Here is a 16,238-nt window from a genome sequence, read left to right as displayed (position 1 = left end):
TTCAGCTTTGGTATCAGAGACTCAGTAAATAAGTTATGAAGTGTCCCCTCTTTTAAAGAGGTAGTATTTTTATTATGTCAACTCTGGTTAAGGTATGTTTTTTTCAAGGAATTTCTCTATTCCACATAAATTTTAAATGTTTTAAAATTAGTTAATAAATACACTATCATTTTAATGTCTATAGGGTCTAGGGATACTCTCATTTCCCAATACAGGGTTTTTTTTAATGACCAGTGTTGACAGAGGCTTATTAGTTTTTATTCTTCACTAACTTGTCACTTGTTTATCTCTGTTTTCATTATTTATTTCACTCTGTCTTTTCCTTGGATTAATTTGTCATTCTTAAATTTATATGATTATCTCCCAGTCTTTTTTTTTTAAACATACATCAACTCATTTTATTTCTCCTTTATTGACTTCTCTCTCTGTTTCACATGTCCAGCAAATTCTGTGATTTCCTCCTTCACAACATACACAGATTCTAATCATTCCTCACCACCTCCTCCATAGTCTCCCAGTCTTCTATTAAATAAATCAAGTCTTATGTTAATATAAGGATGGGACCTGTTATGGACTGAACTGTGTTTCCTGTCCTCTATTCCTACCTTCCCACCAAATGTATATATTGAAGCTCTAACCTCAGTGAGACTTTTAGAGATGGGGCCTTTAAGGGAGATAATTAAGGTTTAATGAGGTCATAAAGTTTTGTGGTCTTTTACAGACCAGGACTTGGGGACTGGAGTAAACGAAAAGAAAGAGAAGGAGCATTATCCCTCGGGTTATGTGGAAAACCAATAAAGCCCATACATAGGACTTACACCACTCACGGAGGCCCACAGTGTCCTCTCAAGGAGGTCTTGAAAGGACGAGGAAGTGAGCGGTTGGGCGAGAAAGTGAGATCGGTAGGCTTCCACGCTCTGAAGAACTATCCAGAAACAGAAAGAAGGACGTGGGGGACCCAAGTCTCTAGTGAAGCAAGGGTATTTTATTAGCAGAAATGCATGCTTATATATCTTCAGTAAAATGATTACTCAGCCGTTAAAAAGAATGAAATTCCACCAGTTGCAACAAAATGGATAGTCTATTAAGTACAAGGTCGCTGAAGGGAGTCACTGAAGGGAATTGAAGCAGGTGCTCTTTCTGGTGATCTCAGTCATGAGAACTGTGTGCAGCTCTACTCATTCCTGTATTCCAGGAACTGATAAGGAACAGAGAGTCCTTGAGAAATGGGACACAAAGAAAGGAAATGCAACATACTGGATCCCTTAAAGTTAAACGTCCCTGACAACAAGGGTGGAATCTTCTTCAGTAGGACTGATATCCTATTGGATATTTAGAGGAAGAGACACCAGAGCCCACTGCATTGTTTATTTCTGGATTACTGGCAATTTCCTAGTTCCTTCTACAATTTCTAGATTAATTCCACTGTGAATTAATCTGAAATATCCTTCAAAAATGAGATCTGTTTATGTCCTAGCAATATGGTCAATATTGGTAAAAATTCCCTTTGCTCTTGGAAAGAATGTGTATTCTGCAGTTGTTTGACATACTGTTAATATATTTGAGTCAAATTTGTTTACCCTGTCATTTAATGCAGTTGTGTGTGTGTACACACATGCACACACACACTCATTCATGTCTGACTTTGTGACCTCATGGACTGTAGCTCACCAGGCACCTCTGTCGATGGAATTTTCCAAGCAAGAACACTGCAGTAGGTTGCCATTTCCTTCTCCAAGGGATCTTCCTGACTTAAGGATTGAATTCATGTCTCTTGTGTCTACTATATTGCCAGGCAGGTGTTTTTTTAACCAGCTGAGCCATCAGGGAATCCCATTATGGTTACAGATTTGTCCATTTTTTAGATATGTCCATGTAAGTGTTCTGGAGAAGGAAATGGCAACACCACTCCAATATTCTTGCCTGGAAAATCCCGTGGATCCTGGTGGGCTATAGTCCCGGGAGGTCACAAAGAGTCGGACACGACTGAGTGACTTCACTTCACTTTATGTAAGTGATGGTGAGAGTATAATTTATTTCAATCTGTTTGAAAGGCAGTTTGTCACTGATTATGAAAACAATTCTAATGTCTTTTGAATTTCACTTCTGGAAATTTCCAGGAACATTTAGCACAAATATAAAAGCATAAATACATGCTTTAGTGTAGGATAGTTTATAAGTAAAAACACCTAAGAAAACCAAATATTCATAAGTAGAGAAATGGTTAAATATTGATCCACTCAAAAGGGGAATGTTTATGCAGACAGTGAGTAGGTATATGTGTAGTGGAATGATAAGATGTCCTAGTTATAGGGATGAAAATCAGGCAAACTGTAAGCAGCATGTTTGGTAGGATTCTGTTTAAAAAGAATGAGATTTTATGCTTTGGTGATTTTTCTGTATAGAAATTTTCTGAAAGAAAAGTTAACAGTAGTAGATAGCCCTAGGGAGTTAGACATTGGAGATGAACAGTAGTAGTAAAGACTTTATAGTATATGCTTGATTATGTTTTTAATTTTTTTACAGTGATTATGGGTATCTTAGAATAAAGAGCGGGTTAAAATAAATAAATACAGAAAGTAATTGTCTCTTAAGTGTAGCAAAAAAATTGCTAATTATATTGAGTAGAATGAGTTTCTGTTGAGTTCAGTTCAGTCGCTTAGTCGTGTCTGACTCTTTGCAAGCCCATGAATCGCAGCACGCCAGGCCTCCCTGTCCATCACCGACTCCCGGAATTCATTCAGACTCACGTCCATCGAGTCAGTGATGCCATCCAGCCATCTCATCCTCTGCCGTCCCCTTCTCCTCCTGCCCCCAATCCCTCCCAGCATCAGAGTCTTTTCCAGCGAGTCAACTCTTCGCGTGAGGTGGCCAAAGTACTGGAGTTTCCGCTTTAGTATCATTCCTTCGAAAGAAATCCCAGGGCTGATCTCCTTCAGAATGCACTGGTTGGATCTCCTTGCAGTCCAAGGAACTCTCAAGAGTCTTCTCCAACACCACAGTTCAAAAGCATCAATTCTTCAGCGCTCAGCCTTCTTCACAGTCCAACTCTCACATCCATACGTGACTACTGGAAAAACCATAGCCTTGACTAGACAGACCTTAGTTGGCAAAGTAATATCTCTGCTTTTGAATATGCTATCTAGGTTGGTCATAAATGTTCTTCCAAGGAGTAAGCGTCTTTAATTGCATGGCTACAGTCACCATCTGCAGTGATTTTAGAGCCCCCCCAAATAAAGTCTGACACTGTTTCCACTGTTTCCCATCTATTTCCCATGAAGTGATGGGACCGGGTGCCATTCACTCTCCAATTTCACTTTCATCAAGAGGCTTTTTAGTTCCTCTTCACTTTCTGCCATAAGGGTGGTATCATCTGCATATCTGAGGTTGTTGATATTTCTCCCAGCAATCTTGATTCCAGCTTGTGTTTCTTCCAGTCCAGCATTTCTCATGATGTACTCTGCACAGAAGTTAAATAAGCAGGGTGACAATATACAGCCTTGACATACTCCTTTTCCTATTTGGAACCAGTCCATTGTTCCATGTCCAGTACTACCTGCTGCTTCCTGACTTGCGTACAGCTTTCTCAAGAGGCAGGTCAATTCCCATCTCTCTCGGAATTTTCCACAGTTTATTGTGATCCACACAGTAAGAGGATTTGGTGTAGTCAATAAAGCAGAAATAGATGTTTTTCTGGAACTCTCTTGCTTTTTGCATGATCCAGCAGATGTTGGCAATTTGATCTCTGGTTCCGCTGCCTTTTCTAAAACCAGCTTGAACATTAGGAAGTTCATGGTTCATGTATTGCTGAAGCCTGGCTTGGAGAATTTTGAGCATTACTTTACTAGTATGTGAGATGAGTGCAATTGTGCAGTAGTTTGGGCATTCTTTGGCATTGCCTTTCTTTGGGATTGGAATGAAAACTGACCTTTTCCAGTCCTGTGGCCACTGCTGAGTTTTCCAAATGTGCTGACATATTGAGTGCAGTACTTTCACAGCGTCATCTTTCAGGATTTGAAACAGCTCAACTGGAATTCCATCCCCTCCACTAGCTTTGTTCGTAGTGATGCTTTCTAAGGCCCACTTGACTTCACATTCTAGGATGTCTGGCTCTAGGTGAGTGATCACATCATCATGATTATCTGGGTTGTGAAGATCTTTTTTGTACAGTTCTTCCGTGTATTCTTGCTACCTCTTCTTAATATCTTCTGCTTCTGTTAGGTCCAGACCATTTCTGTCCTTTCTCGAGCCCATCTTTGCATGAAATGTTCCCTTGGTGTCTCGAATTTTCTTGAAGAAATCTCTAGTCTTTCCCGTTCTGCTCTTTTCCTCTATTTCTTTGCATTGATCACTGAAGAAGGCTTTCTTATCTCTTCTTGCTATTCTTTGGAACTCTGCATTCAGATGCTTATATCTTCCCTTTTCTCCTGTGCTTTTCACCTCTCTTCTTTTCACAGCTCTTTGTAAGGCCTCCCCAGACAGCCATTTTGCTTTTTTGCCTTTCTTTTCCATGGGGATGGTCTTGATCCCTGTCTCCTGTACAATGTCACGAACCTCATTCCATAGTTCATCAGGCACTCTATCAGATCTAGGCCGTTAAATCTATTTCTCACTTCCACTGTATAATCATAAGGGATTTGATTTAGCTCATACCTAAATGGTCTAGCGGTTTTCCCCACTTTCTTCAATTTAAGTCTGAACTTGGTAATAAGGAGTTCATGATCTGAGCCACAGTCAGCTCCCGGTCTTATTTTTGTTGACTCTATAGAGCTTCTCCATCTTTGGCTGCAAAGAATATAATCAATCTGATTTTGGTGTTGACCATCTGGTGATGTCCATGTGTAGAATCTTGTCTTGTGTTGTTGGAAGAGGGTGTTTGCTATGACCAGTGCATTTTCTTGACAAAACTCTATTAGTCTTTGCCCTGCTTCATTCCACATTCCAAGGCCAAATTTGCCTGTTACTCCAGGTGTTTCTTGACTTCCTACTTTTGCATTCCAGTCCCCTATAATGAAAAGGACATCTTTTTGGGGTGTTAGTTGTAAAAGGTCTTCTAGGTCTTCATAGAACCGTTCAACTCCAGCTTCTTCAGTATTACTGGTTTGGGCATAGACTTGGATAACTGTGATATTGAATGATTTGCCTTGGAAACGAACAGAGATCATTCTGTCATTTTTGAGATTGCATCCAAGTACTGCATTTCGGACTCTTGTTGACCATGATGGCTACTCCATTTCTTCTGAGGGATTCCTGCCCGCAGTAGTAGATGCAATGGTCATCTGAGTTAAATTCACCCATTCCAGTCCATTTTAGTTTGCTAATTCCTAGAATGTTGACGTTTACTCTTGCCGTCTCTTGTTTGACCACTTCAAGGCAAATCAATTTGCCTTGATTCATGGACCTGACATTCTAGGTTCCTATGCAACACCACCAAAAATTTTATTGAGATTTTCCATTTATTGTTACATCTTCCTTTGCTCTTTATCTTACATGAATTGAAGATGAAGCTTTGTCTAGTGTGAGGTAAGGAATTTTGTTTGACATGGTCAGCATTAGTAATAAAGGTAAGCTAAAAAAATTCAGCTTTTTAATAAAAGATGTTTATTTCCTACAGATTCCTGGCATTCAAAACAGTTGGCTTTTAACACACTGATACTGCATCAACGTGACAATGAATTGGAATGCAAAACCAGACAGTCTCTCCTTCCCACCCCAGTATCCTAAAAAACAAGCATCTTTTTTGGAGCAAGGACTTAGCACAACATCTCAAAGTTCTTTCCATACTGGAAGTAACCAAGAACCATGCCTATTTCTCAGTAATTCACATCCAGTTTCACAGCCACTGCTCAACATCAGGAATCAGAAGACTCCTCCACAAATCCCTATTTCTGATTTGCATAGTGGAACCATTGTGACTTCACAAACTTCAGTAGAAAGAATAACATATGCAAATGTTAAAGGACCCAAACAACTAAGTCATGATTTGCAGATTTCTTCAGGAGTTACACAAGATGTATGGTTGAACTCGCCAATGGGGAGTTCTACGCTTTCTCATACAGGGGCAACTGTATCTCATCAAACTGGTTTTGGAACGAATATACCCAATGTGCATGCACTACAGAATCAGTTTCTAACATCAGATACTTATTCTATGCAAGTACATGTGATCCCTTCTAATTCTGGAAGAGTTCCTATAAGTTACCAAGGAAACCCAAGACGAAACCTACCTTTGTCAGAGCAACAGGTTGATTGGGCACCTCAGCAAGCATCCAGTGGACTGACTTACCAGGATTACCACTCAGGACCACTTCCAAAGCAATACAGTTATTCATCACGAAGCTTTTCGCAGGAGCCTACTCTTCAGAAACAAAACCCTATGTCATCTGTATCATTCCAAGTTAAAAATAGTCAATCTCCAAATCCTGCACTGACATTTAAGTCAAAGCAGATTGCAGCTGTACCATCATATCAATATACAGTTACTCAAACTGACAAAAGACCTCCTCCTCCTTATGACTGTAGATATGCAAGCCAGTCTTTGCAGAGTACTCCACGTGTTGTTAAACAATCCTCTGTGGAAGTTCCTCAGAGTCAAGAAATGCACTTACCTGAAATGAGGAAAGACTTTTGTAGAGACTTTAAACAGCAGTGGCAAAACCTGAATGAAAATTTCAGTATGATGGGAAGTTCCTGTAACTTGAAAGTAAATACCAGTGTCAATCATTCTTTTAATGAACCTGTTAGATCATCTGTGACTGGTGCTCAGGCTCTTGCTCAAAATAATCAGGAGAGAAGAGTGGATTCTCAAAATCTAACTTCAAATCAAGTACTGGACACAAGTGTCACAAAAGAGAAGTTAGTGAGGGATATTAAAACATTAGTAGAAATAAAAAAGAAGTTTTCAGATCTTGCAAGGAAAATTAAAATTAATAAAAGTCTCTTGATGGCAGCAGGCTGTATTAAAACACCTAATACCTCTTATAGTGAATCAGCTCAAAATTCTGGATTGTCTTTGAAACAAACTGCCAAAATCCAGTCTGGACCACAACTAACCCTAGTCACTCCAGAGACTGTGGAGGATAAACCACCAACAGTAATGGAATCTGCAGAAGAAACTAATAGACCACATCGTGTGTTGAGTTCCAACCTTCAGAACAGAAATTTTAACCAAGTCAGTTCTGTTTTACTGAATTCTTCCTGTTCAGAAAAGTTGCCAATACCAGAACAAGTCCATGATTCGGAAGCTGTGAATCCTTTAAAGACATCAACTGCTGAGGTAACTCAGGCACCATTAAATAACACCCAACTTTCATCAGGAAATTTCGTCAGCGTTGCACAAAATGTGTCAACAAATTCTGAAATAACTTTTCTTCCTCATTCTACATCATCTGAGGAATATATTTCAAAATATCCAAATAAAAATAGGCTAATTCTCAGTTTACTTACTTCTGGAGGTAAAACTCAGAAGAAATTATTAAAAGATAGTAGTGAATGTATTCAAGATTCTAAACTGCATAATTTTGAAATGAATCCAAATACTGAAAACACTGGTAACCAACTGAAAACCATGGAAAATGTAAATCCTCCAAGGACTTGTAATATAAATGCCAAAATTGCAGACACTTCTTGCTTTGAGTATAAATCGTTTAATGGGGTGTCTTCTAACAGTGGCTCTCCCTTTTCCATGGAATTGCTAGCAACATGTCTGTCTTTGTGGAAAAAGCAACCTTCAGAACCTACCAAAGAAAAACAGGATAATGAGTCAAAAACAAACACACCAGCCATTGCAGTTTCAAAGCCTGCGCCCATCTGTGAGAGTAGTCCATTTTCACCTATGGGAAATTCTCAGAATAAGATAGTAAACACTTCACAAGAAACTATTTCATCAGTGGTAGCACAAAATTATGAGTCTTCAGGAACAACTACTACAAAAGGGATTGCTGTAGTATCACCCTTAATTCTTTCAGATGTCAATACATTGTCTGTGAAAGATACATCTGAAGCTTTACCTGAAACAGCATATCCAGTTATTAAAGAAGGCAGTGTTTGTAGCTTACAAAATAAATTGACAGAAAATACTGCTGTTTTGAAGATTAATGTTAATGAACCAGTAACAAGTACTACAGGCATCACGATTTTCCCACTAATTGAGGACAAGCAAAGTCAGTCAACTAATACTAATTCAGAAGGCATACCTAATACCAATCAAGGAAAGCACAATGAATCAGAACCAGATATCCAGTGTCCTGTGAGTGATCAGCAAGCCTCATATATTTCAGAGAACAGTAGTAGTGTGGGCAGTGATGTATTACAGATTGGCAGTATTTGTTCTCTTGTTGAAGGTGATACCTCTTATGATTCCCAAATAGCAGAGATATTCAACTTGCTCCCTTTGCAAAAAGCTGAGTCACAGAAACCTCTACCCAATCACCAAATAATGAATAGTAGACAACAAAATGAACATTTCACTGAAAGTAAAGACTTTGTCTTTAAAGAAGATGAATTTGTGCAGTGCACAGATGCTTCAAATAAAATAACAGATCAGTCAGAATCACTGCAACCTCCAGCACTGTCGCCTTTGAAATGTGTTGAAGCAAAGAGTGGAATTCTAGAGGAAAGCAGTTTGGAGCATATCACTGAAAATGAAAACATGGCAAATGATACATGTTCATCAGCTGCTATTCAGCAGGATAGTTACCCTCAGGAAGCTGATTTGTCCTGCAGTTATACTGAACAGGATCCTACAACAGATGAAAGTCTCCATGATAAGACATCTATCTTATACCTACATGATCAGCTGTCAGAACTTTTAAAAGAGTTTCCCTATGGTATCGAACCTGTGAACATGCATGAAAGTTCTGTGGTTCAGCAGATGGCAGACCAAATCTCCGAAGCTCAAACTTGTGGTAAAACTGATTGTGACTCCAAAGGTTCAACAGACCAGATACAAATTACAATATTAAACACAGATCAGATGAAAGAATTGTTTCCTGAACAGGACGATCAGCCCAATGAGGTTGACAAATTGACAGAACCTCAGAAAGAAAAGCCTGTAACAAAGGAAGAGAACCAGTGTGACCCACAGGCACGCAGAGTTGAAGAACATTGTGCTTCTGTACCATTGGATTCAGAAAAAGATGATATCCGTTGCTGTGCTTTGGGGTGGCTCTCTATGGTTTATGAAGGAGTACCTCAATGCCAGTGTAATTCCATTAAGAAGTCAACTTCAGAAGAAAAAAAACAGACAAATCCATGTTCTCCTTCAGAGGCCAAGAGTTATAAACAAGGAGAGAGAACCTCTGACAGAGATGTTCCTGTTGCATTTAACAGTGCTCCAAATAATCCTCCAAAGATTCCTCTTACTTGTCCAGTTGAGAAAAAACATTTTCCTGAAACAAAGCAAAGCAGCAATATAAAAGACAAATCCAAAACAGAAAGTAACAGTTCACTAAGAACAGAGCAAGGATTATCCAGTCAACTTTTATCTAAAGGTGATAAAAAACTGGATTCTTGGCAGAGTCACAAAAGAAAGCGAAATCTGCAATTTCATGAGGAAACTTTTCATTCTGCTAGTAAAATTACAAAATTTTCTCAGGAGAGCCTGCAGAGGAAGTTCATGGCACAAAACTTAGGGCCACTAAAACCAAAGATGAGTTTTTTGACAAGCAAAAAAGATTTGAATATGAAGAATGGTTCTTTGGTACAGTCAGTATCACCAGAAAAGAGAAAATTGAAATCAGGAGGTTCTAAACAATCTATGGAAGAAAGGAAATTAGATGAAGGGATCGTACTTGATTCAGAGATAAAGAGGAAGAAACATGATAAACAAGAGCAGAATAAAAATGTAGGAGGTGGTGCATTTAAATTCTGTAATTTTTCAACCCCAAATGAAAGAACTTGGATTAAAGAAAAGACAGTATCAAATGTTAAATCCTCGGGCTCTAAGGATAGCTCATCTAAAATGAATAGAGTTCTGTCACCAAAGGAGTATTTATCAAGGCAGAAGCATAAGGAAGCATTGAAGAAAAACTTGCTGAAAAATAGTGATTCGCAGCATATGAGGCCCAGTAAACTTTCTGTGCAAGTGGAAAGTTCTGGGAAATCAAATGAGAGACCCAATGGCAGTGTACAGACCTGCAAGGAATCATTAAGTATTGGTACAGGCCATGGTAAAAGCATCAAAACCCATCATTCCAAAGAGTCTAAAACATATATTTCAAGGAATATTAAAGGAACAGTTGGGGGAAAGCAGTCTGATAAAATGTGGATTGATAGGACCAAGCTAGACAAAAACTTAAATAATATAAATAATGAAGGTGAATTAAGCCGAATGTCTTCCCAAACAAAGGATCAAAGGAAGCTGTATCTGAACAGAGTTGCATTTAAATGCACTGAACGTGAGCGCATTTGTCTCACAAAATTAGACAATTCACCCAGGAAGTTTAAAGAAAAGAGACCAGAAGGTAAATCTAAGAACCTATTACCTGTGAAAGACACCCCAGAAAAACTAAGCATGCTGGAGTTTAAATTATGTCCAGATGGAGTGTTTAAAAATACAAACACTGTTGAAGACCGGAAGGATCTGCAGCACACAACTAGGAAGGAGCAAGCCCCTGTGCAAGGTCCAGTATGACTTTTTTTTGCTGGTGTCTGCAAAAGTGTAACGCATTGTAGGTCAGCAAGTGGCAGAGCACCTCTCGACGTCTGGGTAGCTAGGAAACACTTAAAATTATTTTGCATTTACTGAGGTTTTCTCGGTATGTTGATAGTTCATTGGTCAATATTTGTTTTAAAAGTTCTGCCCCACTTGCTGTAAATTATATTACATGCACATTAATGACAAGGTTTATAAAATTTGCAAGGTTTTCCAAATACAAAAGATCTCCCTTTTCACTAAGGAGTGAAGAACATGCTTTGAGCAGTTATAAAAGTATCAAGTATACATTATTTTAAGTCTTGCTTTTTGTTCAGTTCTTTGGGCTTACAATTTCAGACCCCCAGTGATTTTGAAGTTTTGGTCTAAATATTAATAGCTGTAATTGTTAATGAAGTCTTTTTGTATATACAGAAGTAGTTCGACTTCTTGCCATCTTTGAGTCAGTTGGTGACTATTATATCACTAAGGTTAAAGTGGTACCTTCTCATATACTCCAGAATGGCAATCATATCTGTTTGTTAGCTGAAGGATAGAATTCTCAACATAGTGCAAGATGGAAGGAGAAAATAGGGGACTCAATAAGGAAATATTTAAGGGTGGTGGTTAGTATATGCAAAACTTTGTGTTGAGGAAACCCAGATTGGAAAACTAAAGGATTTGAATGGAAATCTTAGTTTCTCTTGCACTGTTCAGACAGTGTTGGTGTGTATAACGTTACAATGAATAAGTTACTTTTTCTTAGAAGGTGTATGGATATGTGAGTATATAGAGTATAAATTTGTATTGATTACACTTGGTTCTTGAAACTAGATTATTAGAATCTGAGAACCTGATTGTAACAGAAATGTTGGGTATAGCTACAGCAGTGTGAGATATGTTCTGTGTCATGCCTTTAAGTACATTGACATGTGTTGGTGTTCAGTCCAGGTGAGAGAAACATAATTACATTATCATTATTTTTAATTGTGAGATTCAGTCACCTCATACGGAGAAAGCATTTTTCCAGGCCCTTTTTAGAGTTAATGTGTGAGTATACCTAATGCCTTCTAAAATCTGTTTTAGGCTTACGTGGTTTTCCTTCATTATAGTACTAGAAGAGATGAGTAGCAAAGTCTAGAGATCTGAAAATGAATATTTAAATAGTTTCAGGAATAAAAAGTACAAAAGAAGACTGGTTAAAATGTGTGACTGAGGAGAAAAGGATGCCGGAAGCCAACCAAGAAATAGGTAAAACTATCTATTTGAAGTTTTTATTTTACTTACCTGACACTCATATCTAAACTGGATTATAGTTCTGAAACTGTCGTGAAGCTTGGTTTTTATCCATATTTCTTTTAAAAAATGATTCAGTGTTTGAGTAGTGGGAAGACATTCTGCTATGTTTTCTGTCATGCTTTGGACAGAAAAGTAGTGATCTGTTTCCTTTTAAGAAGAAAATTCTCCCCTTGACTTAGGCAAGGGGTTGGCATACTTTTCCTATGTAAACCATGCCCAATAAATATTAGGTTTTGCAAATCATGTTTCCTAAATACTAGACTCTAATGTTATGATAACATGAAAAAATGGCTGTAAAATAACAAATGAATATGGGCTATGTTCCAATTAAAGTTTACTAAAACTTGTAGAGGCTGGGCTTGGCCCACACGCCTATTAGCCTACCCTCAGTTAGATTTATTTGCAAATTAATTTAATTTTCAAAATCAAGTAGACAGAGATTCATAAGTATCAGTGAGAGGTTAGATCATGTGATTAAAGTTACGTAGCAGCAATAAAGAGAAGCAAGAGAGGAAGTGTGACAAAGGTTTACTATTGTTGTTTAGTTGCTAAGGTGTGTCCAACTCTTTTGCAACCTCATGGATGATAGCCTACGAGGCTCCTCTGTCCATGGAATTTCCCAGGCAGGGATACTGGAGTGGGTTGTCATTTTCTTCTCCAGGGGATCTTCCAGACCCAGGGATCAAACTCATGTCTCCTGCATTGGCGGGTGGATTCTTTACTGCCAAGCCATCAGGGAAGCCCACAGAAGAGTTAAAAAACAAATATATATAAACAGGCATGTATAATTTGAGTCTTCTACATTGAAGATGTGTACAGGACAAAAATTCAGCTGAATCTAATTGAAAGAAAAAGGAATGAAGTCTTAATTGGAATAGGAAGACAGTGGAAAGTGCAAAAAATGAATTAGTGAGAAAGTAGAAAACACACTCCTAAAGTTGGAACACAGACATGAGAAAGATGTAATGGGTGTGGCAGCTGGGGCGAGAAAGGTCTTTGGAAGTGGGAGGGGACAAAACTTGCCTGATTGCCTCAGAGATGAGAGGCATAACTGGAACCTGAGTCCGAAAATACTCAGAAGACAGACACATTCGCAGAGTGACCAGAGAGGCTCAGGAAACGTCATGAGCTAAACAACACACAAGAAGATAACTGCGGACAGGATGAGCAATAAACAGTGAAGGTGGGACATCAGTGCTCAGGTTCATGATGAAAAAGACACAGACCAGGGCCCAGAGAGGGGCTGCACGCAGCAGGGTGAGAGGAAAGCTAAGAAACAAGTTTGGAGCTCTGTCAAAAGTCTAATGAGACTTTAGAAAATCATGAAAAAGCATACCAAGATGAAGAGGCTAGAGACCTAGAACAAGCTTAAAGCAAAGGTTTTCAGTTCTTAAAGATGGCTATAAAAAATACATTTTAGATAAGTGACAGTAAATTTGGGGGCAAAGGTTGGCATGTAAATGGAGCAAGTGGTGAAATTGTCAGGCTGAGGTAAAGGAGGAGATGACAGAATCCAGTGGAAAACCACTTACAGCCCACCTTAAGGATCAGCATTCAGGACAGAAAACTAATGTGGTCAGAGAAGAACTTCAAACAATAAGAATTTAACAGTGACCATACTCTGTTACCAAAAAATGAAGAATAATAATTAACAGGACAGAGTACTTGACCCATCCAGGCTGAAAGAAGTAAAATAGGACTTTTAATCCAGAAAGGAATGGCTAGAGCAGGAAGGCAAAGTATAGGAACTCAGAATTGGAATAGCTTCTCAGATAAAGAGGTACATTTTAAAATGCACAGAAAGAGGAATAGCTGGTTGGGCCCATCACAAAAAGGATAGTAAGACTAATCATAGCACTATAGTTGAAAGAAACAGAAATACAGCTATTTCTTAGAATACCTGATGCCTAATAAGGCCAGAATATGCAAACTGTACTTATATGCGCTCTTTGGAACTGGCTTACCTTGGTTCATTTTATATTGCTAGTTTAGATGGCTGTTAGGAAAGTCACATTCTTAATAGTATGCAAATGACAAAGAGATTTTACTGGGTAGGGGTATAGGTAAAGGAGAATGGCCCTGGTCAGTGAAGATGGGGATGGGGTAGTAAATGACCCCTAAAGGAGAGGCAAGATGTCCTGTTCATATACTTTATAATTCTATAGGTAAAGAGCCATTGTTTGTTACACTTTACTCTTTATTGCAGATAAGAATGCATGTTTTCCCTCTCGATTTATATTGATTGTACTGTTCACTAACATTAAGAGTAACAAAGTAAAATTTTTGTTTCCTTAGATGATAATGTTTTGGCTAATTCAAGGCTCTCCAAGAGAAACTGCAGTGCAGATGGATTTGAGATACTACAAAACCCAGTAAAAGATTCAAAAGCAATGTTTGAAACCTACAAAAAGCTGTATATGGAGAAGAGAAGCAGAAGTCTTGGTAGCAGTCCTTTAGAATAATTTTGAGACTTTAATTCTTCTGGTGGTTCTGTAATTACCACCAGAAAAATTCTGTTAAATATTTTTCTGGAAATACTCAAGATTGCCATGATAAAATTTCTGAGTCTGGTTACCCCTTAGGTTATACATATCATTGAAATTAATTAAATTGGCTTGAGAACCTTATTTTGTGGGTAGCAGACATAAGAAATAGGCGGTATTTGTCAAGGAAACCATAAGCTATTGAATTCTGACATTATTGAACCAAGTGTACCATTATTTTATACAAATCTTGTTTTGAAATGCTAACTATCCATCCTAAGGGAGATTTCTTCCTTATTTAAGGACTAGTTTATTTCCTCTGGGACTGTATTTTTGGTTTTAAAACTTTCTAGCAAAACTTATTTTTTCAGAAATGCTCACTGTGAATGTCGAAGTATATTCTTTAGTATTTTATACTGAATTGTTAACTTTTTGTCGGAAGTCTTGTTTTATACTTGTTAAACTGAATACAGTTTTTGGAATAATGTTTAAACATTACTTTTCATACTTGAAATAAACATTTATTTTTTAAAAACTAGGTTGGAAATGGTTTGATTTTAATTTTGTTGCCTACCCTCACAGCAGCACATTTTAGAAAGGTGTTTTTAAAATAAATGTTAAATATTCTCCGGTTTATTCAGAAGAGGAGCAAAAATTTTTCTAGGTTTAGAAAATTTCAAGGAAGGCAAAATAAAATTCTTCAAATGTTACTGGGCTTTACTCTATATGACAACTAGAAGTACAAATTTGTTTTCATAAAACCTTAATGTTACAAGATATTTAAAATACATTTTAAAATTTTTTCTGGGAGTAGGGAGAAATGGAATATTCATTGGAAGTACTGATGCTGAAGCTGAAGCTCTAATATTTTGGCCACCTGATGCCAAGACCTGACTCATTAGAAAAGACCCTGATGCTGGGAAAGATTGAAGACCGGAGGGAAAGGGGATGACAGAGGACCACATGGTTTGATGGTATCACTGATTCAGTAGACATGAGTTTGAACAAGTTCCAGGAGATGGTGAAGGACAGGGAAGCCTGGTGTGCTGCAGTCCATGGAGCTGCAGAGTCAGAAATGACAGACCAACTGAAAAACAAGGGAGAAATGGGGAGTTACTTAATTGATGTATAGTTTCAGTTTTGCTAGTGTCAATATTCTTAGCACTGCAGAAATACGCAGTTTAATAAACATCTGTGAGGTGGTAACTCATTTTTCACAAGTTTTAAAAATACTTTCTGAGGAGTTCAGAAGATGGGGCTTATCAAAATATTAAGCAGCATGCTTCCATAGGAAAAGTCACTGTGCTCATCATGAGTTTAAATGTTAGTAGAAGTTTCCATTAGAAAAGCAAAGTTGTGAAGTGGCATCAGTTGAGGCAATGCAATAGTTCTAGACTAATAGTGGTCCTCATTGTTGGTCGTTGTCTTCTTTACAGCTGGGATCTCTCCAAAAAAAGTCTCCCTTAAGAATGTCTTTGATAAAGTAGTGCAAGTTGTTAAGTCTCAACCCCTGAATATACATCTTTTAAATGTCCCAGGAAATAGCAAGCACATATGAACTATATACATTCCAGAATGATGTAAAGCAAGAGAGATATAAAAGCAATGGTGATGTTATGGCCATTGAGAAGTAGACCCATGGAACATCATTTTTACTTGAAGTCATCTGACATGTTTGTCTCAAACTACATCATCCTGATAATTCAAGGTGAATAAAAGTATTTGTTGTCAGTAATAAAATTTAAGCTTTCAAAGAAAAATTGGGATTGGGGGAATTTTTTTTATCTAAGACCATGCATTTGATAGCATCCCACTACCTGGAC

At 37.9% G+C, this 16,238-nt stretch overlaps 1 protein-coding gene across 12 annotated transcripts in view; it reads left to right on the top strand.

The window, feature by feature from the left end:
• The window catches only part of RESF1 (retroelement silencing factor 1), a 31,817-nt gene extending 16,864 nt beyond the window's left edge, over positions 1 to 14,953 (top strand). For 8 of the 12 annotated variants that reach the window (XM_069585386.1, XM_069585388.1, XM_069585393.1 and 5 more), the window contains 3 exons: positions 5,615 to 10,622; positions 11,801 to 11,884; positions 14,228 to 14,953. In XM_069585386.1, coding sequence (XP_069441487.1) covers positions 5,672 to 10,622; positions 11,801 to 11,884; positions 14,228 to 14,394 — 5,202 coding nt within the window. In that variant the 5' untranslated portion in view covers positions 5,615 to 5,671 and the 3' untranslated portion in view covers positions 14,395 to 14,953. Of the gene's footprint in view, positions 1 to 1,865; positions 2,011 to 5,614; positions 10,623 to 11,719; positions 11,885 to 14,227 lie in introns of those variants that run through there. The other 4 variants (XM_069585395.1, XM_069585396.1, XM_069585394.1 and 1 more) reach the window with 3 other exon arrangements.
• The last annotated feature ends 1,285 nt before the right edge of the window (positions 14,954 to 16,238 follow it).

The sequence above is a fragment of the Ovis canadensis genome, chromosome 3, assembly GCF_042477335.2.
Source record: "Ovis canadensis isolate MfBH-ARS-UI-01 breed Bighorn chromosome 3, ARS-UI_OviCan_v2, whole genome shotgun sequence".
NCBI lineage: Eukaryota > Metazoa > Chordata > Mammalia > Artiodactyla > Bovidae > Ovis > Ovis canadensis.
Note: the sequence above shows the minus strand (reverse complement) of the source record. Positions and strands in the feature narration are given on the sequence as shown.